The sequence below is a fragment of the Rhipicephalus microplus genome, chromosome 3 (assembly GCF_043290135.1).
Source record: "Rhipicephalus microplus isolate Deutch F79 chromosome 3, USDA_Rmic, whole genome shotgun sequence".
NCBI lineage: Eukaryota > Metazoa > Arthropoda > Arachnida > Ixodida > Ixodidae > Rhipicephalus > Rhipicephalus microplus.
The window spans coordinates 31,916,346-31,942,292 of NC_134702.1; the positions used below are offsets into that span (position 1 = coordinate 31,916,346).

Genomic DNA, 25,947 nt, shown 5'->3' on the forward strand with positions numbered 1-25,947 from the left:
GATTGATGTCTCACCAGGAGGGGGAAGCCCCGCAGCTCGGGCCCGCTTTGTCCTTAATTGCATTACATTCGAAGGATGCGCGTGAGCCGCTGAAGCGCGTCGGGAGACCACGCAACGCCGAGCACAATTCAACGGCTTCGCGACGCCAACACCACCTTCTCGCCCGACACGAACACACCAAGAGCAAAAAAGAGAGGCGCGCCCGGCGGTACCCGTCACACGCGTGCAGATATGTTGTGAATGCGCGTCGCACCTGACTGACTTGCCTCCGTTGCGTCGGTGCCGTATACCGATACAGGCTAGTTCGTTCGGTACAAAGAGCTTACACCGGTGTACATAGCTGACAGGCTGTGTATTGTTTTGAACTGCGTGCAGTGCGTGCCTTCCTGTGAACCTTTTGTTGTCGTGAGGCGAGGAACTCGAAGGCCGGCGATACTTTTGGGTGATCGAATAGGAGTGCGGTGGCTTTGTGCGCTGAGTGAGGAAGGAAACAGCCACCATCGATAATGGTGAGTGTGCACATATAACCTTGGGCCGCCTTGTTGATTTGTTTTCGTGAAGAAGCAGGAAATGAGCGTGCCCGTGGAACGATCGCTTTCATCAACTGCCGTAAAAGTTTGTTTTTTTTTGTCTTCTTTTTTTTGCTTTCTTTTTCGCCGCTTGAAGAGAATCAGTGTCATTCACGGCTCGTTTGCAGAACTTGCGTGTAAAGGAAGAGTGGACATAAGAGCTGCAAGTTTAGCTCAATATTTGCCTGATGGTGCATAAATTTACTAGACTGTATGCAAGACGACTCAGCTTTGGGAACAGCATGTTCAAACGGTATAGCTTGCTTGAAGAGATTGCAAGAATGAAATAGAATATACCCTTATTCTTTGAATTACAATGTAAACAATTGAATGCACGGCAGCGCTTCAGCGCTTTAGTCACATAAATATGTTGCATCAGAACAGTTAACTGGGCAAGCTGGTGTCCTTTCATCTTAAACGAATGAACAACTTCGTTCTGGTTCTTTTCAAAATAATTTTTAGTTGCGAAACGCGCCTAAATTTGGTATCGTAGGCACCTCTACAAGCGACTCTTGCGGATCTGAAGAGACCATCAAACTCGTCTTGTGCAGCTGCGCTTGCTATACGACACTCAGCGTCCAGCTCCAGATGGTTCTGAACCAATTGGACTCTAGACCATTTTTCGCGCAGAATTAAGATTCAGGGACCTTAGGTATGCGCTTCAATAGCGCAGAAAGCGACTAAATCGCTACTACAGTAATTGAATACAACAAATCGGAGTCACCACCTGCAGACTGCTTGTGCTCTCCCGAGTGTGCTTGTAATTATGTGTATCTTCGATCTACTTTACCCCTTTATTCCTTCCCCCAGTGCAGGGTAGCAAAATGGACGTGTGTCTGGTTAACCTCTGTGCCTTTCCTTGCATTTTTTAGCTCTATTTATCTATCGTGACTAGTAAGCGCTGTTGTCTGTCGTTCCTCTTCTGGTCCCACTTTTCTGCCGCTCTGCTTATTCGTTCAAGATAGTCACAGAAAGCCTCCAATAGATTTCACGTTGATTACGTGGCCTTAGTACACATTTGGATAAACTACGTTTCATGGACAACCCAAATTACCTAAATGAACGGCTAATTGAACTCGACAGGGGATACATTGTGTTTAAAACAGCCAATACGCCCGAGTACTTCTTGAACGCAAGCAGATCGTGATTTTACGCTCAGCAGATGCTCACAAATACGCATAAAAGGTGTGTGCGGATAGTCCATACTGAATTTTAATTTGAGGAGCCAATTGCAGGCTTGAAATAAAGATTTTTCGCTTTTCGTCAATGTCATTTACTTTTCCGAGAGAGCTTCGTGAACCAGACTGGCTACGTTGTACGAGATTACATTTGTCCGTATATTTCACCGCATATGGCAATTCTCGCTGTGTTGCCATTTTTAGCCACAGAGTCAGTGGGGTTTCGGTAGACCCGTAAGCCAATCAAAATGAAAAGAGGGAGAAATTGGCTATACAGTGACGCTTTACAGAGTCAAAAATGACCCACTGTAAGCCTCAATAAGCTAGCATTTTGATATTAAAAAATTAGTGGCGAGGGTTTAAATTTGTTTCACCATCCTACCGACTTAAGACAATTTCGTTATTATTCAGGCCAGAACTTTAAGAGTTAAAAATAAATATGTATCAAAGGAAGCGCTGTTGAATCGCACCCACGCAAGCGCTCATAAGACAGCCGGTCGGATAAGCATTTCAAGTGAAATCGTGCAGACTTAAAACCCGCTGTGGCTTAATATATGAATGGATGAATTGAAAAACTTTGACTGCGGCTTTATTGCAAAGTATTAGTGAGTGATACTCTTTCTTTTGTTCTTTTTGGTTAATGACATCAGCCCGTCAGTTACGCGTTATTAAACTGTATTATGTCCACTATTTTTCATGCATAAAGACATCGAAAGAGCGATGTTTCTTTTATCCCGATAAAACGCATAATCCCGCTAAAAAAGAAACGTATGAGCCTGGAAACTCTATACTAATGTAAAAGAAGTATGTTGGTACTTTGGTGCGCAAAACATACAAAATGCAAGAGAAGAACTAGATAATATAACAGGACGAGCATTCTCCTGTTGAGTGAGCGCTCGTTCTGTTAAGTCCTTCTCTTGCATCCTGTCTAGCTGTTTAGTCCTTCTGTTGCATGTATCCTGCCTAGACGTTTAGTCCTTCTCTTGTATCCTGTCTAGCTGTTTAGTCCTCTTCTTGTACACTGTCTAGCTGTTTAGTCCTCCTCTTGTATGCTGTCTATGGCTGTTTAGTCCTTCTCTTGTATACTGCCTAGCTGCTTAGTCCCCTTCTTGTATCCTGTCTAGCTGTTTAGTCCTCCTCTTGTATGCTGTCTATAGCTGTTTAGTCCTTCTCTTGTATCCTGTCTAGCTGTTTAGTCCTCTTCTTGTACACTGTCTAGCTGTTTAGTCCTCCTCTTGTATGCTGTCTATAGCTGTTTAGTCCTTCTCTTGTATACTGCCTAGCTGCTTAGTCCCCTTCTTGTATCCTGTCTAGCTGTTTAGTCCTCCTCTTGTATGCTGTCTATAGCAGTTTAGTCCTTCTCTTGTGTTTTGCGCTCCCAAGTACCTACATGAATAATTTCAAACTCGCCCAAATAGCTGTGTTTGTTTGTAAAAGTGAAGCACAGACTTATTTAAGCTTGGATGTAAAAACAGCGCAAAAATGAGGACAAAGACGAAAGAAGCGACGGCGTCTCTTCTACCGTCATTGTCTCTATCCTTGCGCTGTTTTTTTTTTTACATCTAAGCATGAACTACCAATTATAGCCAAACTTTCTCTTCTAGGATGCGTTTGATTTAATATAGCCTCTTTCGTGAACTTCAGCTCTAAGAAATGTGTTATAGGTATTATCTTTGCCATCAATCATAATGATACGTTTGTGGCTTTTGCGAGAGCTATAGTATATATATATACTACTGTACTACAGCGGCTCGATGAAAACGTGGCACCATGCGCTTTTTCAATCAGCGGCCGTGACTGTACTTTCAATGGTACTGTATCATGTTCAACGTTGTTCAGTATCCTTTGACAGCATCCTCAGCGACACCCCGAGCTTGCCGAAAGCTCGTGTGCTGTCAATTAAACTCGTGCCAGACAATTTATATGAGAGCATATGCACATCACATTGCAACGTTATATCAAGTCCACCAGCAGGGACGGCGCCAGAGGAGAGGGGGGGGGAGGGGGGTTCTGCAGACCGGCACAATTTTCGCATGCCCCTCCCCATTGCTCTCCCCCCCCCCCAATAAAAAAAGCAAACATTGTAAAAACACCAAGCACAAACGCCCCACCTGAACCCCTGATTGATATGTGGGGTTTAACGTCCCAAAACCACCATATGATTATGAGAGACGCCGTAGTGGAGGGCTCCGGAAATTTAGACCACCTGGGGTTCTTTAACGTGCACCCAAATCTGAGCACACGGGCCTACAACATTTCCGCCTCCATCGGAAATGCAGCCGCCGCAGCCGGGATACGAACCCGCGCCCTGCGGGTCAGCAGCCGAGTACCTTAGCCACTAGACCACCGCGGCGGGGCCCCACCTGAACCCCTCCCCCACAGACATGGGTACGGTTACCCTTCAACGGGGAGGGTTGGGATGAAGGGCGAAGGCTCGTCGCGTACACCTCCTCCCTATGATGTTAATGTATGTGGCTGACTTTGCGTCGCCCCTCCTCTTAGGGGATTAGGGAGGCGCTGCCCCAATGAGCAGGCCTATGTATCCCCCCTAGAAAATAGAGAATCGCCTTGCTGTGGGTACCCCATGAATTACCTTCTTCAACAGCATTGCTCTTAAAATAATCACTTAAATAGTGGTAGCGGATATGGCTATACTTTGTTTTCGAAGCATATAGCACGAATAAGTGGTGCAGCGTGAGACACGACAAAGAAGAAACAAGAAAAAGTGCTTTGAGCCATAAAAAAAAAAACGAGTCCGAACGACCAGAAATGCGCGAAGTCTGTTCTGTTCCGTTCTAAATGGCTTGTTGTGAAAAAGCTGAGTTTATATAGCATTGGCTGATCCATTTCTGTAACTTCTGCAAGTAAACAGGCTACGAAACTGTTGAGATACAAAACTAGCTTTTCTTCGTTTCTTTTCTTTTTTTTTCTTTCTTTCTTTGAATGCCGCCTAGTTTGACGTTTCAGTAAGAACTTCGCCACTGAGTCCAAAGAAGCAGCCATGAACTTGTAAATGTTTTCGTATGTATGACATTGTGCTGGTTTGTTCGATGCCGCTGTCATAGCTGGTCAGCACCCATTCACCCTCAAACGGCTCCATATAACTAAAAAAAGCAAGAATCGTATCAAAGTATGGATTAACGAGTGGTTTTGATTATTACATTGAGCAGTATTAGAGTCCGGTTTGAAAAGCGACTCTTTTTGCTCCATGATGTTAGAATATCTGTATTACAGTGATTTTATTTATTATTATTTGGCGTTTAACGCCTCAAAACCACCATATGAGTATGAGAGACGCCGTAGTGGAGGACTCCGGAAATTTCGACCACCTGGGGTTCTTTAACGTGCACCCAAATCTGAGCACACGGGCCTACAACATTTCATCTGTCTTACAGTGTGCATTCAGTTTAGTTGACTTGTTAGTCGACTTGTCTATTACAATTAAATAGCTACAAACTTGGTCAATTTTTTATGTTTTAATGTTACACAACGGCTTCTACTTTGCGCCTCACTTGCTATTTTACAGAAACAGGCTTCCCAAACAGGCTTTAATCAGGCACACGCGAACGAAATATTGCAAGCTAGATTTAATTAGGACAAGGGCGAGCGACATATTATGTAGAAGCGTTCAGCTGCTTTCTTGGTGGGTGTTCTGTAGCATCGAAGCACCACGCTAACCTCGCACATTGCGTGAATGCATGTTTAAGCCAACTAATCATCGCCGTCATCACCGCCATCAAAATGAACGCCGTCACCACGCCGGCATCACTTCACTTTCGTTCATTCAGCTGTCATCATGTCATCGCCACCACGACATTGTCACTTATGTTCTTTCGTCATAGCGTCCTTACCACCCGGTTGCGCTGTGTTCACATACAGTCACACGCACGCATTGAACTTAATAGGACACATTAGCAGGTTTACTAGACCACCAAAAATCACTTCAATGAAGCAACTCATCAATAAATCGTTTCCGCCAGTAAAGGAAAAAAAAACGCTTTGATTGGGCTTGGTTGGCGCGTACACCAAGATTAGAAGGCAAAGAAGTTTAACTATTTAGACGTCTATATCTTTAATTTTTATTTGTCAATTTTCAATATTTATTTTTTTCTCTTGCTACGTCTCATCATTTTAAAAGACGTATATAAGCTATGTAAAAGCATTTCTTGGCCAACCCCCCAGCGTGGGTGTTTGCTACATATTCCAGGCTCTTTCTCTATACTTCTTCAAGGACGACGTGTCTCCTTCATTCGGTACCTTCAAGCCTCTTATTTCGTTTTAATCATAAGTCATTTATTAGTTGTTTCTTTATCAAAACCAAGGTAGGTCTTCAGTTCATCGACGGCTCTGGTGAGCCTGGGTCAATTTACCCCAGACACTTGTTCCTTATGCTGAGTCTCTTCCTGTCACCCCCAGTCTACCCTTCTGCCATTTCTGGAGCAACAGCTCTACCTGAATTCGTTTTTTTACACCACACGCCTTACATATAAGCTCCATTACGTTACTACCCCCCCCCCCCTCCCTTTCGGTCCACTCTTTAAATCGTCCGACTTACGCAAGCTTCACAACGTGATTCCCTGTCCCTCCACTCTTCTCATCAGGCCGCCTCCTGTCCACCCAGATTCCGTGACCTTTCTTTAGCGTGACCATTGAGCAGGTCCCTCCGAAACAGCTTCGCTAAAACATTTATAAAAGACAGAGGATGCAATATAATGCCAGATCTTACAGGCATTTACTTGACACGTTCGCCAAACTTCGTTAAGGCTTGTGTGCGCAAATGACTGCACAATGCCTCGTCTTCATTTTGCTATCGCTCGATTTACAGGAACAGGACGAGCTGGAAGAACTCAAGAGCGAGTTGCAAGTACTAAACATCAAGATCAAGGTAAGAAGTATTGGTTGTTTTTGTTTCGTATGCGGTGGTCCACCTATCATTTGTCCAGGACGTACATTCTGACTTAATTACAGTACATTTAAACACATCCACCACGTCTGTGATATTTTCGTTTTTACATATTAACGCAATCTTTTGAATATTTCAAGTCGCGCATGAGTGCCAACAGCTTATAGCTGTATTTGTTTCTGTACCTCGTGTATCTGCGCTTGTTAAATAGCGATGGCTTGCGCATGCGATGGATTACCGCGTAAAAAACTGCAGGAGGAAATTCCCAAATAATTCATACGTATCTATCTATCTATCTATCTATCTATCTATCTATCTATCTATCTATCTATCTATCTATCTATCTATCTATCTATCTATCTATCTATCTATCTATCTATCTATCTATCTATCTATCTATCTATCTATCTATCTATCTATCTATCTATCTATCTATTTATCTATCTATCTATCTATCTATCTATCTATCTATCTATCTATCTATCTATCTAATATAATCTACTGAAGTGTTTGGACACCGACCTTGTACTAACAGACAGAAATCGGCTCGCAAAAATGGGCGCGATTTTCCCGTGGCGTGATCAGTTCTGTCCCGGACAGTATTTTACGCACTTATTTAGAAAAGTGCATTCGGGACGTGATCGTGTTCGTAATTCTCAAATACTTATAGTCTGTTTTTTTTTTTTTCAATTTCCGTTTTATCCGTCATTCATAGACTTGTCTCCGTTCCATCGGGAGTTCCGTACTTTTCTTCTTTGTTGCTTTTCCAAGGAAAGATGTTGATCTTTCAGTGACCAACCTTTCCGCGTTTTTTTTTTTTGTACTAATGAATACCAGATCTTGCTCATTAAAGCATGCTCCGAACGCGAGGGCAGTCTCTCTTCCATACTCGTGACGTCACAGTCTAGGGAATACGTGGTGGATGGCTCTTATTCCGGACGAGACCTCAAAGAGAGTTACGGGTCCAAAGGTGAGTGCGTGCTTGTGCTGATGCTGCGGGACCGAAAAGATGGCCCTGTTAAGAACGACTGGTGGGAAGGGCTGTTCGAAGGGAGAGACCACATCGACTTACGTCACAGTACTTTTTGGGCGTCCGTTCAAATAACGCCCTCTCCCCGCAACTGCGGGCTCAACGGGATTTCTGAGCGGAGAGGCGTATACCCAGTCTAAACATACGCTACGGTAAACAAAAGACGGCCGGGGCGGAGAAAGCACGCGGTGGTGTTCGCAGAGGATAGGCAAAAAATAGCCGCCGGAGGGTTCAGGCATCGTAGAAAACAGAGGTGCCCTCTCTGTAAAAAACTGCCCAGCACGTTCTACAGAAGCTTGTTTCGATGTAGTATTTTATGTAAAGATTAAAGACGAAGCAGCGTTCGATAAGTATGTCCCGATCAACGAGGAACGTATCTAACCGAAAGGGCACATTTATGTATACCAGTTGGTCTCTCGTGCTACCAGGGTGCTCAGAGAAGGTGCACAGAGAAAAGGAAGACAATGCCCGGAAGAACTACCAAGTATTACTAAGAATGAAAGAAAATCACAGCATATCCACGGAGCGAATGATGATGAATGGGGCGATGCGCTGGAGGGTTTCATCGCTAAACTGTGAACCATCCGCGAATGTCGCCCACTACATCATCAAAGACGTCACAAACACTGTATGTATTTATACAAGAAATTTTATTATTGGTAAGTGGTAGCTGGTAAGTGGTAGCATTTCCCCTTCATTATAACGGCTCTATGGTCGGTGAAGTGATGGATAGGTGACGGGGCGTGGCGTGATGTTTGCGAGGACGAAGTAGAGGACAGTTTGCAAACCGGGTGGAACTATAGACGGTCACGTAAAATCAAGGGATGGACACAGCGGGAAAATATGTGGTTCTTTAGCGCGCACCTGGATACAAGTACACGACCATCTTGCATTTATTATTGGCTACTTCTCAACAGTAATGGCCGTATGGTCACTGAAGTGGTGTAGTGGTGGCTATTGCACCATCGGAGGAAGGACACACCCACACCCCAAGGAGCTACCAGAAATACCGGGGCACACTCCAGGCAGTTCCAACCTTCTTGTGCATGCGGGCAAATTACGCTTGTTCCAAAACATCTCGGGCTTGGTCGTCACTTTGCATTCGCATTGCGCTTTCGGCATTGAAATAATCGTATTTGTCGACCAGATTTGTTGAACGGTAGAAAATACTGAGCATGCTTTGTAATAATGGCAAGGAGATCTACGTTTAAAAGGCACACACGTTTGGCCTATATAGCAAGTGTCTCAAAACTAAGAACTTCATTTTCTTTTTCTATTAAAGTATTTGGTGAGCCATAAGTATGACGAGCACGAGCTGTGATGTCACATTCTGATTCTGTAGACTTCACGTGTGACATCAAATACTGCGGCAACAGCCTCCTTTTGAAGAAAAAAAAAACAGTGCGCTGCTGTGCAAAGCATGAAACAGGCAACTTTCATGCATGCGGTATACTTCCCGTGACAGGAAAGTGCTGTCAGTGAAGACGTACTGCGAAAAAAATTGAACGTCACTAATAACGCCATTTCTTTCACAATATTGGTGCAATAGAAACCAATTGAAAGGACAATGACACGTCACCCCGGCTCGAATGTCCTTGTATAATTCCCGCTCGATCGCAGGAAGGACAACAGATGGCCGCTGACAAGACATTCCAGGAAGCACTCAAGGACATCGAGAAAGAGGCCAAGTTCCGGGTCAAGCAACGCCGCGTCCTCAAAGGACACATCTCGAAAGTGACCTCAGCGCACTTCTGTGGAGACAGCAAGTACGCTTGTTATACCGCGCTGGAATACGACGATCGCATTACACTTGTACACGCATGGTGAAGCCAAAGTTTCGATTGATTGATATGTGGGGCTTAACGTCCCAAAACCACCATATGATTATGAGAGACGCCGTAGTGGAGGGCTCCGGTAATTTCGACCACCTGGGGTTCCTTAACGTGCACCTAAGTCTGCGCACACGGGCCTACAACCTTTCCGCCTCCATCGGAAATGCAGCAGCCGCAGCCGGGATTCGATCCCGCAACCTGCGGGTCAGCAGCCGAGTACCTTAGCCACTAGACTACCGCGGCGGGGCAAACCAAAGTTTCGACAAGTGGTCTTCAATCAATCAATCAATCAATCAATCAATCAATCAATCAATCAATCAGCTCTTCATTTCAGACAAAACGTTTCTTGAATACATGGGCAAAAGGCCGTAAACACTCAGAATTTTCTAAAAATGGTCAGCTCTTCATTTCAGACAAAACGTTTCTTGAATACATGGGCAAAAGGCCGTAAACACTCAGAATTTTCTAAAAATGGTGCGCGTGTGAACGCCAGCAATACCCACGTGCTGATGTCATTATGCAGCCCATGTAATTCCGTATACATTATGTAAAACCTCGTTGCCCTAGCTTGGCATAACCTCGCTCTAATATCTATAAGTGCTAGAGGCAAAGTGTGCAGTCACCGTCAAAGGTTCGAATAGCACGAGACACAAGAGAAAGCTTAATATTCACACTTCTTCGGCAGGCGCGGCCTTGAATGGAAATTTCGGGCCTGCTCTAAAACGCGCCCACAACGTATACGCTGTGCTGTTCGACAGAATACGGACACTGGTTGCTGGGAAATCAAGAATTTTCTCAGATCCGGTAGTGTCTAAACTTTGACGTCACACCTATACGTGTCTGTACCGTTTTCGGCGCTGTTTCATTTCCCACTGCTTCCCCCCCCCCCTAATAGTATTCCGCAGATAGCCGATTATTTACGTTTACTCCATCTTTCGACACCATGAAGTTCCAGAATCGGCTGCTGAACCCCGAAGTCACGGATTCAGCAGCTGTCACGGGTTCACACCGAAGTCACGGGTTCAGCAATACCCGTGTATTGTGTGATGTCACGGAACGTTCAACAACAGATGGGTGAAATTTCCGGAGGGCTCCACAACGGCGTCTCTCGTAATCGTATCTTAGTTTCGGGAACGTAAAACCCCAGGTATTATTATTATTATTATTGTTGTTATTATTATTATTATTATTATTATTATTATTATTATTATTATTATTATTATTATTATTATTATTATTATTATTATTATTATTATTATTATTATTATTATTATTATTATTATTATTATTATTATTATTATTATTATTATTATTATTATTATTATTAAGGTCCCTGAAGCACTAGAAGCGTACGCGAAAGCTCACAGCTTGCAATAGCTATTCTCCAACTGCTGGGCTTTTCAGTCGAGAGCATGCAGTGCGTGTTAGAACAGAGCAGCTCTCGCACCGAGGCATGCGGGCTCGCTGTAGGCGGCCTGTTTTGCCCAGCCGCGCAGGGAGAACAAAGCACGCGGGAGGCACGCTCCGCTGCGCGCGCACGCCGACTCACGCGCGTCTCGCTTCGAGTGCGCTGTAACCGAAGTGAACGCGCGTCGCGCCCGCCCGGAAATGGAAAACGGCACTGACGAGAAACAGAAGCCCGACGCGGTATTTATAGTGCATCCCAATGCAGTAAGAGTACCCGCAACGAGCTGGTAGCAATTTTGTATGGGAGTTCGAAGGCAACAGGGTCATATATAATCATTATCACCACTTCTATAGCTATAGTGCATATCGAATAACATAGACGGATCACTCCTAAACACCTAGCGAAGACATAGCCGACAGTTATTGAGGGCACCACAGTGAGAATGGAACCGGGTAAAGCGTCTCGTGTGTTTACTTGATTCTAAAAACGAAATAGTATTGTGTTTGCTAGGGTCTCTCGTCTGAAACTCCCATATTTGTTATTCAAAAACAAAACAAAAGCAGAACAGCCTGTGCGTCGGGTGCACTGCAAACTGGTTCCCCAAGTACGCTGCTCAATTATATCTATCATGACGTCAGTTTTATTCGCGTCAACCATCATGCCAATCAATCGTGTCAACTTATCCGCCACGTTCGTCATACACTCACGTCATACTCTGCCGCTTTCTTGTTCTTCCTTTTTTTCTGATTCGTTTAATTTTTTCAGGAAGGCGGTGTCGGGATCGCTAGACGGCAAACTCATCATCTGGGATGTATTTTCGGGAAACAAGGTAAGTGAAGCTTTGTTCAGTCTGATTCAGAACCGATGCCGCTGTCATTCTGTAGGAATTCTGCTCATGCTGGTTTCATCCTTGCTCGTTGTTCTGTTCTTTTCCAAATTTGGTTCAGCATATATGCTGTGCCTGAAATAATAACCACATGGTCTTTAGCCAGTGCGGCTTCCTACTTTGTTTCATTTCTTCCCGCCTTAAAGCTATTTTCTGTGTGTAATCATGAATCAACCATCCCATATGCATATCCTTCTACCTTACATGCGTGAAACAGATTGGTGCGAAAAGGAGTATGAATGAAGGGTCATTTAATCAAGAGCGCGCACAAAATTGAACCTTGTAACCCTTTTTATCCTGAAATCTGCGCATTGACGCTCATTACTGCACTCGACATGACGACGAGAGTGTTGAAAACTTCATGTAACTGCAGCTGGTCTTTCAGAGCCAAGAGTGTTAATTGAAACGAACGTTTCAGCGGAAATAAACCATGGAGTTTCAGAAATGAGCTCTCCGTCATGTGCGTGTGTGTGTGTGTGTGTGTGTGTGTGTGTGTGTGTGTGTGTGTGTGTGTGTGTGTGTGTGTGTGTGTGTGTGTGTGTGTGTGTGTGTGTGTGTGTGTGTGTGTGTGTGTGTGTGTGTGTGTGTGTGTGTGTGTGTGTGTCCAGAGCTGCGTACGGGGTGGCACACCAAGACCATGCCCTTCTTCCCTCCTCACGACACGACACCGTGTGTCGACCGGATCTGCCTGCCTGCCCCCGCCCCGCCACATCGGATCAAAATGCCCCCCTCCCCACCCCGAAAAAGAACGGCATACCCACGAAGTAGATGATGATGAGTGGGCGAAGCAGTGGGATCATTCGGTGTTACCGTAAATCCTTCGTGACATTAATCATTCACGCATGTAAATGAGTGACAAAGCGGTGTACAGGTATATAAAGTGTTTATTGGTGCAAAGCATAAATGGTATGTTGTGTTGACTTGTGAATTTCGTTTTGCCTTCCCGAATAATGAGAGAGAGAACTAAAGGAAAGAGAGGGAGATTAACCAGAAGAAGGCTTCGGTTTGCTACCCTGTACTTGTGAAGGAAAAAAATGCTTTGTGGTAGTGTATCCAGCCTGAAGTTGGCAAAGGCGAGATCTGAGCACGTTCCCCTGGTGGTTGTCGGTTGTATCCAGTCCCACAAAATGCATCGTAGAGCATATCGAGACGTCATCGATTGCACAAGCCAGTCATTGTCCGTGATCATCATCGTCATCAGCGTCATCGTCATCAAGGCTAAGGCGCACGCCAACGCCGCCAACGGACAAGCCTCGACCTTAAAGTGCTTCGCCCCTAAGAAATTATGCCTGCGCCCCTGGCCCTTCCTAATTCGAGACCTTGCGCACACCTTTTAAGGTATAGGTGCCTTATAAAACACAAAAATTGACCGGCGTTCCGCGTCGGAGGCGTCAACGCAAGTGATGAAAAAATTTAAAATTTAATTTAAAGTGATGAAAAAAATTTAATGACGTCCTCACATGGCAGCCCCGATCACCACATTTATGACGTCATCACATCATCGCTTGGTCAAAGGTGAGTTAATCACGGAAGAAATGTAAAACTGGGTGAAATGCCTGTATTTCTGCAGGCAGCACGAAGCCCCGTTAGGTGCGGAAAGCTTTTGGTGGGTGCCGGAGTAGGATCAGTACGTCGACTGGGAAGAAAGAAAAGATGGCGCTCGCCTTCTAGTCGTCTTGGGTGAATGCATAAAGAACCCACATTTCTTTTTTTTTTTCCCTTCCTTAGGACGAAGCTTCTTAGTGTCGAGCGATGTCCGCCGTCGTTCCTCGATGACGATGAGGCTGATGACGAGATGAAGAACAAGCGCGTTCCAGACTACATATTCTCTTTCTGCCATGAAAAAAAAATAATCGTGAAAGCCCCCTCACCCGCGAAGGGTCCTCGCGGAGTCGACCCTTGTGACGACCAATAAAACAACATTGCATATACTGTACACACGTGTTTCCACTCATTTGCATGTCCGAGTGGGCACTGTACGGGGCATTCACGGTTACCCGAATGAACCCTTGCCCACTCATCATCTCATTCCCTTTGTGGATATTCTGTGATTTTTTAAAACACATTTTCGACCTCTTTTAAATCACGCTCAAACTAATCCAAAACACGGTTGCTGTGTTTCTAACTGTGCAGATGCGCGTCATTCCACTCCGCTCCAGCTGGGTGATGGCGTGCGCGTACGACGAGCTGGGCAATTACGTGGCCGTCGGGGGCATGGACAACATGTGCACCGTCTACGACCTGCGCGGCACCAACGCCAAAGTGCAACGAGAGCTCGCCGGCATGGATGGATACCTGTCCAGCGTGCGTTTTCTCGGAGACTCGCAGGTCATCACCGGCTCGGGAGACACGAATGTGTAAGCGTCGGGGGTCAAGATTTCCGCGCCAGAGTTTGCACGAAGTCAGGCAAGCGTGTGTCCGCGCGTAGACTGTGTGCACTTTTAAAGCTGGCTTCACAGCACTAACAACCTTTGTAAGGTAAAGCCTACTTTAGTGCTGTTCTTCACAAGCATTCGATCGGTTTCGTCATTGCAAAGCTTGAGTTCCCGCAATCAGGGGCCACGCCAGAATTCCCCCCCCCCCCCACACACACACACAGGATGGTTGTGGGGAGACTTGCTTTACCGAGAAATATTCTCCGTGGGGACAGTGGCGTTTATGAAGTCGGGTTTCTGGCGCTTCAGGGAATCCGTCGGAGAGAACGGCGAAGCATACATGGCTTTCGTGATGCCCAGGGGCACCGCCAGAATTTTTTTACCAGTTAGACACTCACGACAGGTATGTTCCTACAGGATGATGCTGGGAAGGGGCGGGGGTTAGAAAGTTAGGACAGGCGAAAATTTTAGAGGTGAAGCACGCTCCCCTCTGGCGTCGCTCCTGTGTGATGCACTTATGCATGCGCATGAAGCAAACTTCCAGGATGTGCCCAGCCAGCTTTTGTTCTGAGCCATGACGTAGTGCACAGCTAGCTGGGTAAACGTGCAATGCAAAGAAACGCACCTGGAAGTAATAAGCGTGGCCTACTGCCGGTATTTAGGAGTGCTCATTTTCGTTTCCATTCACGTCCACGTTACTACAACCGAACCTATTTTCAGCGAAAATTTCGTCGGTATCGTTAAGTACATATAAAAGTTTCAAATAATTATCCACAAGGCTTAATCACTGCTAAAACTTTTGGAGCTGAAATGATAGGATCGTTAAAGTTTCAATCACACGTATGCACTTTCGACAATCAGTCACGTAAATGTACCCACAGTTACGCTGTCGCAGTACCACTGTCTCTTGACAGTTGATGGCGTAAAAACTAGCATGTGCTCTTCGGGCTGCACTGTGCGGGTACGTGCCAGTGGTGATTGACAGTTCATATGTACCCGTGAACGACGAGGGAAGACATCATTAATTTTAATGCGAGAGTGTTAGGAATAAGCTGTCATCGGCAACGTTGGCCCGACGAACGCAAAGAATAATTGTTACAATCCCAGAAGTAATTAAACTCATGCATTCTGCGTGGCAATCCAGTATTCTACCACATAGACACACCAGGTCCCGAAACCGCTTTGAAAAAAGACCTCACACAGGCTTAATTTCGGTGAAACATCGATTGAGGTTGCAGTGCTGGCGATGTAATCTTTTAAACATCACATATTTACTCCTATGATACAAGCGTCACGTTTGGTTAGCGTCAGTTGTAGTTAAACACCATTCACTGAAGTCTACGTAGCACTAGTCCGGGCAAACATCCTCGCAAGCGCAAGCGCTGCATATCAACTTACCGCTTCTCGTGTTGATAATACCTATATTTTTATGGCATTGTTACGCAAGTGCAGTGAAATGCTTGTAAAAAACATAGGCTACCATTCAACGTGTGTCTGTGCGTACAGAATTTGCGCATATCTTTAGTGTCATTTCGTAACGTTTCACTGAATTAAAAAAAAAAATCACACCACGTTCACCTCCCCTCCGCATGCTTCGCATAACATCGATTCCCGTGGTACGTGGGACCTGCAAGACTTTTTATGGTGTACATTTGCAATTTTTAGCGTACTTTAGCAGTCAAGGCACCCTTCCGCTTTGCGCCTCGAATTTGCTGCTATGGCAACAGTTCTAACAACACAGAAATGATTCAGCCATCACATGCGCCGCATGTAAGCTTTAATTGCTTTGAGTCAAAACGCTGTTTTTTGTTTCATTTTTTTTTCTCACAAACTTGGTGCACTACATTTGATAATACCTTGTTTCAGCATTATTTTGCTCACGCAGTGTCCTGTGGGACTTGGAAAGAGGGCAGAAAGTCGTGACGTTCGAAGCTCACGAGGGTGACGTCATAACTCTGTCCTTGAGTCCCGACAAAAAGACCTTCGTTACCGGATCTGTGGACAACACAGCACGGGTAACGCACATCCCCACTTCGAAATTAATCTTCATGTTACTTAGCGCAAACTGATAAGTGGCACCCATTGCATTGCTAGCAGACCCACTGAATTAGAGAACAGGAAGAGATGTAAACAAGACATGCGCTGAGAAATCAACATGTGCCCTGTTGTGCATCTATAATTGTCCTTCTCGGAGTCATCGCCATTCTTTTGCTCAATGTTGCTGCTTGAATCGTGTCGTTGTCAACTAAACCTCTTTGACCACCTAAGTACGGTGATCATTTGGCTGGATTGAATGCGTTAAAATGTGTCACTTGTTATCACTGAAGCCAGGCATATGCTACGCGATACGCCCCTTACGAGTGTGTCTGCGACAGGGCTTTAGAACATCAATATATAAACAGCACAACGGTAAGCATTTCCAAAACTTATCGCCCGCATACATGCAATAAGCTCCATGTAAGAAAATCCATATGTTTGAGCATGTTGATAGCTCATGTGGCCTTTTTTGGCGCACAAAACAAACAAGAACTAAAAAGAATGACGCGTATCCGTGTCGTTCTTCTCGGTGGTCGTCCATTTTGCGCGCTAAAGTGGTGTCCATGCGGGAGTTATCTTTACGTGCCACATATGCCGAAACAATGCTTTGTAACACCAGGATTGGTTAACCGTTCGCGGGTTCGATTCCCGGCTGCGGCGGCTGCATTTACGATGGAGGCGGAAATGTTGTAGGCCCTTGTGCTCAGATTTGGGCGCACGTTAAAGAAACCCAGGTGGTCGAAATTTCCGTAGCCCTCCACTACGGCGTCTCTCATAATCATATGGTGGTTTTGGGACGTTAAACACCACACATCAATCAATTGGTTAACCGTTTTCTCCTAGAGTAGTTATCTAATAAAAGAGTGAATAGATACAGCACCGAGCTTGGTCAATTCAGCATGATTCTGCGCCGAGACAAGAGAGAGAATAAGCGCCTTTATAATTTGAAAAGAGAAGTCAGGAGAGGCGCCCTTAGACTCGCGAGCCTCAAGCTCGGGTAGCGTCCTGGGCCCTCGCGGCCAATCATCGTGAGCGAAGCTCTCGGATTACCTTACTCTTCACCTCGGCCTCCGCGGAAACGAACAGTCACGTTAACTGAATGCGTTCGCGTGTACTTGTCCGGGCTAACACGGGTGTTCTTGCAGCGACGCTCTCGCCTTGTTCGATGCAGCTCTGGGACATCCGCCAGAAGGAATGCCGCCAGACGTTTCGGGAACACGAAGGTGACGTCAGCTCAGTCTGCGTAAGTATGCGCGTCACCCACCATCTTGTGGTCGAGATTATAATTTAGCAAGTCGGGATTAAGATTAGGATGTTGTATAGGTAGCTGGCGTATCTATACGTACCTTGCGAAATTTGCAGGCAATTGCACCTCCCAGCAAGTCGACGGCTTGTACAAGCTGTTGCTCTCGACTAGATTATCAGCGTATAACGGTAGTGCGCAGAAAAAACGATTACACGGAGAAATGAGCACGAAACACGGCGAAGATGCGTTCCAAGATTAGTTACATACCAACTCTCCCAGCACTCCGCACTTTTAAAGTGTAGTTTTTAGCCGTTTCGGTGCCAATGTTAAGCCTTTGATCATGGAACAGACACGCAGCTTGATTAGGGATGATGGCAATTACAGGAGACGCCCAATCAGCTTCGTTTACGGCAATATCACGGCAAATAGACATACGGCCATTCAAATGCGGATGCGGGACTCGATGGACGCACGTGCTTCTGTTGTAGGCTTCTATATTCAAACAAGACGCGAAAGGGATGGGCCTCATGTATTATCCTACAACTGCAATATACTAGTTCTTAGACACGGTGCTGCGCTAGTTCAGTAGAGTAATGATTGTCTGACTATACGTTAGGCTGTTTAACTCTTTATTGTACTATTTACACATGGCTGCGTTGTGTGAGCTTGCAGGAACGCGTCTCACCCTCTGCAACGTCTGGTGTGCTTTCTCGACACCGAGTGTAACGTGAGACAATGTTTATATTAACCGCGCGTTCCAGCAGCATACCAGGGTCGCTAGTTGCTATAGACACAGGCGGTGGATGCAAAACTAGTCAAATAGCAACTGTTTTTGCATGTACTACTTCAACAGCTCCCTGTGTTGTTCGTATTATTTTCACAGAAACACTTTCAGGGAGGGGGGGGGGGGAGTCCCTGACAAGTACACAGCAACATTTACGACGACTTTGGTACGAATTTCGCGTAGATGAAATGGCCGCGGTAACGTGCGCAGCGGGGCTTGCCTGCCATCTACTTAGTGCTCAACCTTCTTAACGCGCAGTTCCACACCGGAGGTAACGTGTTCGCGACGGCCTCGGAAGACAAGTCGTGCAGGCTGTTCGACGTGCGCAGCGACCAGCAGCTGAGCCGCTACCAGAACCCGCGCGAGTCGTCCGCCTTCACGAGCTGCGGCTTGTCGCTCTCCGGAAGGCTGCTCTTCGCCGGCGCCGACGACCACGACGTCCACGTCTGGGACACCCTGTCCACGCGTAGAGTCGGTGAGCGCCTTGAACTCGCTATGGCGTCCAACGCTAATCCCATATACGGGCGTAGCGAGGGTGTTAAAGGGGTCCTGAACAATCCCATCACGCATGGTGAAAAAAAACTCCCAAGCATTTCCCCGAGGGTGAACATGGTTAAGTGCGAATACACGGGGTGATGCTATGAGGGGTATTTATTAATTCGCACTATTATATTTATTAACCACACTATGGTGCCTTTATGGTGTAATGGTTCCTGGGAATCGCAATTTGATCACACGGGGGAGTTTACGTTAACTCACTGGCGAATGCCAACGGATTTTAACTTTACTCCCCCTCACGACCCGCTCTCGACGGGAGACTGAGAGAGAAGGCGGGCGCAGCTGCAGCGAGCGAGGAGAGCGGAGGAGCGAGCGAAGGGGGAGGGGGTATAAGGCGCGTTACTGACACCGATACCAGCGTCGCGTCCGTGGCTTCTTCGGTAGAGCGTCACGCTGCGGCCCGCCAAGTCCTCTTTCTTTTAAAGATGGAGAGAAGACTGCGGACGCCGCCGACGGCGGTGGATGGTTTGGGGTCGCTTATAAAGTGTATTCACACTTAAAAAACCCCGCATACAGCGGATAGCAGACACCACTATGAACAGCTCAGCCGAATCTGTCAGTCGTGCACGGCTATAGGAGGGTTCACAAGCGCAGCGCTAAGTTGCCACTTCATCAAGCGCCCTCTCTTAATACAGAGGCCCATACAGAGGTCCCGTACTCCTCGGAGCAGTGGCGTAGCCAGGGTGTAGCACGCGGGCACGTGTAATGTCAAAGCCGGAGACGAAGCCGCCATTGCTTACTTAGCAGTGCACAATCACAACAGCTATGGCACTGTGGCAGGTTACAAGTCAATTAAAATTTGGTTTTGACACGACTTATTCGCTGAGTAACTTTAGTCCTGCTGTTCATGGTCTCTTGTTATAACCTCCATTGTATTTCAGAAGTGGGAAAGGTCGCGCGTAACGATGGAGTACGAAGACGAAAATCGTCTGTTCAGTTTTACAGCGAAAGCTGTTATGAACACCACAACAATTAAGGGTCGTTGCACCGTAGTTGTCCACCACCGCCAGTGTCCGTAACCACTATCGCGTGGAATAAGAAAAAAGAATTAATAAATAAAAACACCGACGACGGACTGGAACTTGAGCCCGGGTACCATGCGTGCCAGCCCAGTATTCTACCACAGAGCCAGGCCAATGCTTGAACCTCGATAACCTCGATTGCAATCTGGCCTTGTAGACAGGCTTGATATCGGGAAAGGACTCGGGTTAACGTGAGTAATAAAGCTTTAGAAAAGCAAGTGAGCAACCAGGCGTCACACATTGCGAATTGCGTAACGAATGATTCAACCCATTACAACAGCGTTAAGCATAATTCTTTTTCGTGGTCAGCCACAGCATCGAAAGAGTGCACAAAATTCCTTGCAAGTGTGTAGCTGGTACCACGCTTCTCCGAATAGGGACGAATGTATGGCATAGTGCATGTCTCCCTACTACAAAAAAAAACATTATTGATCGCGTAGTGGGTACCCTGCAAGCGTGGTTGTAGCAGCTACTCGGAGAGTTTTGAAAAAAAGAAAATGGCTCTAGAAAGGCCGCTCTTCCAGCTTTCCCTGTGACAGTATTGCGCGTTCCACGCAGGCCATGGTGGGTTTTTTATTGTTTTTACTTTTTTTTGCTAGCACGAGGCGCGTTCTCAGTGAAGTTCACGAGCCCAGCACCACGCGTCACCGCACCACATGCACTACAACATGGAAGCAATTGACGAGCACGGTACAACGCAAGATCACGAAGGACCGAAGTCATGAAGTCCCGCTCTGATCAACGTGGGTATAGAGAAAGCCCCTTGAGAACGCGATCGATTGCTCTTCCAAATGAAGTGTATAAATAATAATGCAGTTGGTCGAATAACCAACTTGCCGTATGTGGGAGCCAACCCAGATTTTGAACCTTGCCTACACCAAAACAATCTACCACCTTAGTGGCCTTGTTTCTATTAGAAACAGCCTAAAAAGGTCATTTACGCGGACTAAAACACCCATACAGTGGATGCTTTCAGTAACCTTACACTCTTTTCCGCATAAAACACTCAAAGAAGGGCGTCTTTGGGAAATATATATGACACAATAATCTCGCAAGCACTTACTAGCTAAACGAGTGTCTTGCCGCCGCTCTACTGCTCACCTATGACGAGTGAAACAAGCCCGCAGTCCCACCGGCAGTATAGTAGCATCCATAAGTGCGAATGTATATGCCACAATCACCTTAAAGTGCTGCACAATGGCACCCATGTTGGTACTATAGGGCGTCGTTGCGTTGTAGGTTCGAATCCAGGAAAACGGTTGTGTAACCAACCCTGCACTTGCGCTATCGTCGCGCGGCTGGTACGTCTGAAGTCGTGTACAGCGTGCGGAAAAATATTATTTTTGAACATTCTTGATAAAAAGAAAAAACAAATCACGCACTGATGTACAGTTCTTATGTATGCGCCCTGGGGCAGTTCTAAATTTTCAGCTTGATGCAGCTCCACTATACCAAGAAACCCGAGGTAGTGCGTATAGCCCGGGCATTCGCGTTTTTTGCCGAGGCGGTAGCGCATGCAGTCTCTTGCACGGCGCGGGAGTAGTTCGATGTACCAAGTGTTTTTCGTGATTTTAGGTCAATTATCGAGATTAATAATTTGTTATCTCACAAGTAAGTTATTTTAAAGTGATTTATTTTTGCGCCAGTTTCAAGCACTGCTATAGCAGTGTCTCAAGCCTGTGTTAATCATTGCGTGGCCATGCGACATGAAACAATGTGTGCACAAGCCGAGCTTTTAAGCGCTACGATATTTAAATTTAAAAAAAAAACGTGCCAGCGCAATTTTGTGCACGGTAGATTAAAAAAAACAACTACACGAGATAACTGTATGACGGACGAACTCACCAATTACTCCCTTTCGTTTTGCGATGAAGACAATAAGCGCTAGCCCCGCCGCGGTGGTCTAGTGGCTAAGGTACTCGGCTGCTGACCCGCAGGGCGCGGGTTCGAATCCCGGCTGCGGCGGCTGCATTTCCGATGGAGGCGGAAATGTTGTAGGCCCGTGTACTCAGATTTGGGTGCACGTTAAATAACACCAGGTGGTCTAAATTTCCGGAGCCCTCCACTACGGCGTCTCTCATAACCTTTTGGGACGTTAAACCCCACATATCAGTCAATCAATAAGCGCTATTCAGAACACCGCGTCTTGCGGTTGCACATCCAGCCTGCGCAGATGACAAAGCAGAACCCCAGTTTACTTTTGCACAAGCAGTGTGTGTTTTCCAACCACAGTTAGTAAAAAGGCGAAGATAAATGGCGACGATTTCAAGCTTGCAACCGCGAAGCTCGACAATAGTTCCTAGGGCGCTATAGCTCGACGATCCTGGTCTAACCTGGTCGCTTCTATAGGCTGTTGTTGCTATAGGCTTTAGCTAGAAGATGCTACACTGTTTATGGTGGCCTCTAGGTTGTTAGTAGGGGTGTAGCCAGAACTTAATTTCGGGGTGGGGGTTCAACCATACCTTGTGCATATTCGTGCGTGCATTTGTATGTGCGCGTATATGTATACGCAAGCAAAATCGAAAATTACGAAAAAGTTAGCCCCCCCCCCCCCCAGATCCTCTTTGGCTATGCCATTGAATTCAAGCTTGTTTCGAGGTTGATTCTCAGCGCAGAGGTTCGAAACCACAGTCACAGCAGATACGACACGTACGTCCGAGCTCTAAAGACAGAAACTCGCTCTGAAAATTGGCTTTCGCGCCTCACACACACACACACACACACACACACACACACACACACACACACACACACACACACACACACACACACACACACACACACACACGTGTGTGTGTGTGTGTGTGTGTGTCCATCGTCCGCTGCTCCGGTGAGTGTGCGAGGAGTGCCCTCCTCGAGATATACAATGACTCGTGGCGAGAGGGCACCCTCCCAGTTAACTGGAAGACCAGCCGTTCGGTTCCATTACTGAATTCTGGCAAGTCACCATTGGTGCTCACATCATACCACCCGATCGCACTGGCTAGTTGCTTGGGCAAAGTGATGGAGAGGATGGTACTTGGACGGCTAGAATGGTTCCTGGAGCATCACAACATCTACCCGGACGCTATGACGGGATTTCGCCGTGGCCGGTCATCAATTGATAGCGTCATAGACCTGGTCAGCTACGTGCAACACGAAAAAGGCCGTAAACGTCTCTACGCTTCTTTATTTCTTGATGTTAAAGGGGCGTACGATAACGTCACACATGAAGCTGTCCTCACCGCTCTCAAGGAGGTAGGAGTGGGTGGTCGGATGTTTCAGTGGCTACGCAGCTATCTCTCTGAGCGATCCTTTTTCGTGAGAACCGAGGATGGTGACACTTCGCTACATTACAGCCACCGTGGTGTTCCCCAGGGTGGCATACTTAGCCCTGTACTATTCAACCTGACGCTAATAGCTCTCAATGAGCATCTGCCAAGTACTGTCAGATTGTCAATGTACGCGTACAACATCTGCGTTTGGACGTCTGCAGTAAACGTCTACAGCTGCGAGCGCGAATTCAGAGAGCTGCCACTCAAGTTGCTATTTACCTCCCTCAACGAGATCTGGAAATTTCCTCTAAGAAATGTGCACTAGTGGCATTTACGCGCAAACCAACACATAACTGATTGATTGATTGATTTGTGGGGTTTAATGTCCCAAAACCACCATTTGATTATGAGAGACGCCGTAGTGGAGGGCTCCAGAAATTTTGACCACCTGGGGTTCTTTAACGTGCACCCAAATCTGAGTACACGGGCCTACAACATTTCCAAAAACCAATACATAACTACAGCGTTCTGATAAACAGCGAAAGAATACGTCACCTTCGATCATACAAGTTCCTATGTGTTATAATTGACAGAGACCTCTCATGGAGCTCACATGTATCATACATGAAAAGGCGATTGACAGGCATCTGTCATTTGTTCAAGTTCTTCGCTGGAAAGAACTGGGGAATGTCCACAACTGCTATGTTGCGACTACACAGGATTCTTTTCCTTGAATTCCTTCGGTACAGCCTACCTGTGTTAACCAACGCAAGTAAAACAAGCATACGAATGCTTCAAAGTGTCCAGGCTCAAGCACTCCGGATATGTTTAGGCTTGCCCCAAAGTGCGTCAACAGCGGCAACTATCGCCATCACAAGGGACAACCTCATCAAGACCCACATTAATGTGGAAGTGCTGAGGACACATATACGACACCTTGCTCGAACCCCTCGACATCACCTAGCCTCTCTACCAATGGTCCAACCATGCACATCTTACCATCTTACTGCAAAACAGTGACCGCACATGGTGAGTCGATCCCAACTTCGTTCCCTCCTGCCGCTAGACCTGTGACTCCGCCATGGTGCCTCGCTCAACCAATGATTAATATTAACATACCTGGCGTCCAGAAAAAGGCCAATTTGTCGTCACCGGCCCTTAAACAGCTCACACTACTTCTCTTGTATGAGAAATATCAAGACTCCACACATATCTACACTGACGGATCGGTTCAGCCGGACAGCTTCAGGAGCAGTAGTGATACCAAGGCTGGCCACGACAATTAAATTCAACACATCTCACGCATCAACATCAACGGCAGCACAATTGGCAGCACTTCGTGCCGCGTTGCAATTTGCAGTTGATCAACCTACACGCAAGTGGACTATTTTCTGCGACTCGAAGGTGGCACTGCAGTCTCTACTATCAGCCTTACGCCGTGGACCACACGAGCAGCTGGTACTAGAGATAGCAGAGGTTACACACCACCTGACTGAGAAAGGGCACCAAATTACATTTCAGTGGTTGCACCGTCACTGCGAAATCATCGGCAATGAACGGGCCGATCAAGCTGCCCGCTCAGCCCACACAGAAGATCATAAACTGCGACTACCACTTTCTAGGACAGATGCTGCACGAAACCTCCACAGACTTGCTCGCCAGCAAACCACATCGCAATGGAATCAGCCACACTTCAAGCATGCCCGACTGTACTCGCTTGACCCTACGCTAAGTCTTCAAGTCCCGTCGAGGCTTTGCCGAGCAGACCAGACCCTGTTATGTAGGCTGTGGTTGGGCGTTGCGTTTACAAACGCCTACGCTTCCCGCATTGGGATGGCCGACACCGCAGCCTGTGGCCACTGTGGCAAAGAGGAAACAATCCAACATATTCTTTGTGACTGCCAAGCGTATAGTAAACAATGACTATGCCTTCGCAAGGAACTCAACAAATTAGATGATCAACCTCTGTCGGAGCAGGGAATTCTGCAGTATCATCAGGATGCGACTTCACAGAAGAGGGTCCTGAAAGCGCTACTACACTTTTTGCGATCGACCGGCCTTACTGAACGGTTGTAGCTAGGACACCCTTCCTGTGTGTGCTTTCGTTTTTTTTATGAGTGCGCGTGCGTTTTTTTTTTTTCTCTATCTAACCCCTCTTTCTTGCCCCTACTTCCCCGCCCCCAGCGCTGGGTAGCAAACCATATGCCAATATCTGGTTAACCTCCCGGCCTTTCCTTTCTCACTCTCTCGCTCTCTCTCTTCCCCGTACTCTCATTTAAATCGCCTGCGATTGTATGGAACTTAAATATTAGAAATGATTCGCTCACTTCCCTGTCATGATGTATTCGGAAGCCAGACTCCAGAATCGTGGCTCTAATGTTGTCAAATGAGTGGCCCATTGCGTTAGCATTCTTTGATATTGGAAGGTGAGGAAGTGAAGACATATGAGCCTTGTGATTGTAAAACGGATATCAGAAGGGTGTTTCGGTTTCGCCTACGTACGGTATTCCTCAGATCGAGCATTCCAGGAGGTAAATTTTATTACGCGTGTCGCAGTTATAGTCACCATTTATTTTCACGCTGAAGTTAGATGCGGTGCTGTTTGCGATAAGTGAAGTGGTCATATGCTCGCAGACTTTGCAACGAGGTTTGTTGCAAGGACGGCAGCCAGTAGGTTTACTGCGAACGCTTTTTGACGACATGAGTAGGTCACGCAGATTTCGCGCTCTTCTGTACGTCACACGCGGTGGTTCTGGGAAAATTGATTTAAGTCGTTCGCTTTGTAGAAGTATGTTATGGTGCTTTCTTAAAACGGCATTTAAGTGTTGCGCAGGCGCGGAAAATGTTAGAACAAGGTTAGTGCAG

General features: G+C 46.4%; 1 protein-coding gene across 2 annotated transcripts in view; it reads left to right on the forward strand.

Moving 5' to 3' along the window:
• Positions 1-210: 210 nt before the first annotated feature.
• LOC119176984 (guanine nucleotide-binding protein subunit beta-2) overlaps positions 211-25,947 on the forward strand; it is a 36,355-nt gene continuing 10,618 nt past the window's right edge. Inside the window, exons 1-8 of one of the 2 annotated variants that reach the window (XM_037428320.2) lie at positions 214-509; positions 6,573-6,632; positions 9,301-9,446; positions 11,686-11,749; positions 13,940-14,163; positions 16,067-16,196; positions 17,390-17,461; positions 18,507-18,723. In XM_037428320.2, the coding sequence (XP_037284217.1) occupies positions 507-509; positions 6,573-6,632; positions 9,301-9,446; positions 11,686-11,749; positions 13,940-14,163; positions 16,067-16,196; positions 17,390-17,461; positions 18,507-18,723 (916 nt within the window). In that variant the 5' untranslated portion in view covers positions 214-506. Of the gene's footprint in view, positions 510-6,572; positions 6,633-9,300; positions 9,447-11,685; positions 11,750-13,939; positions 14,164-16,066; positions 16,197-17,389; positions 17,462-18,506; positions 18,724-25,947 lie in introns of both variants that reach the window. The other variant, XM_075889191.1, reaches the window with a different exon arrangement.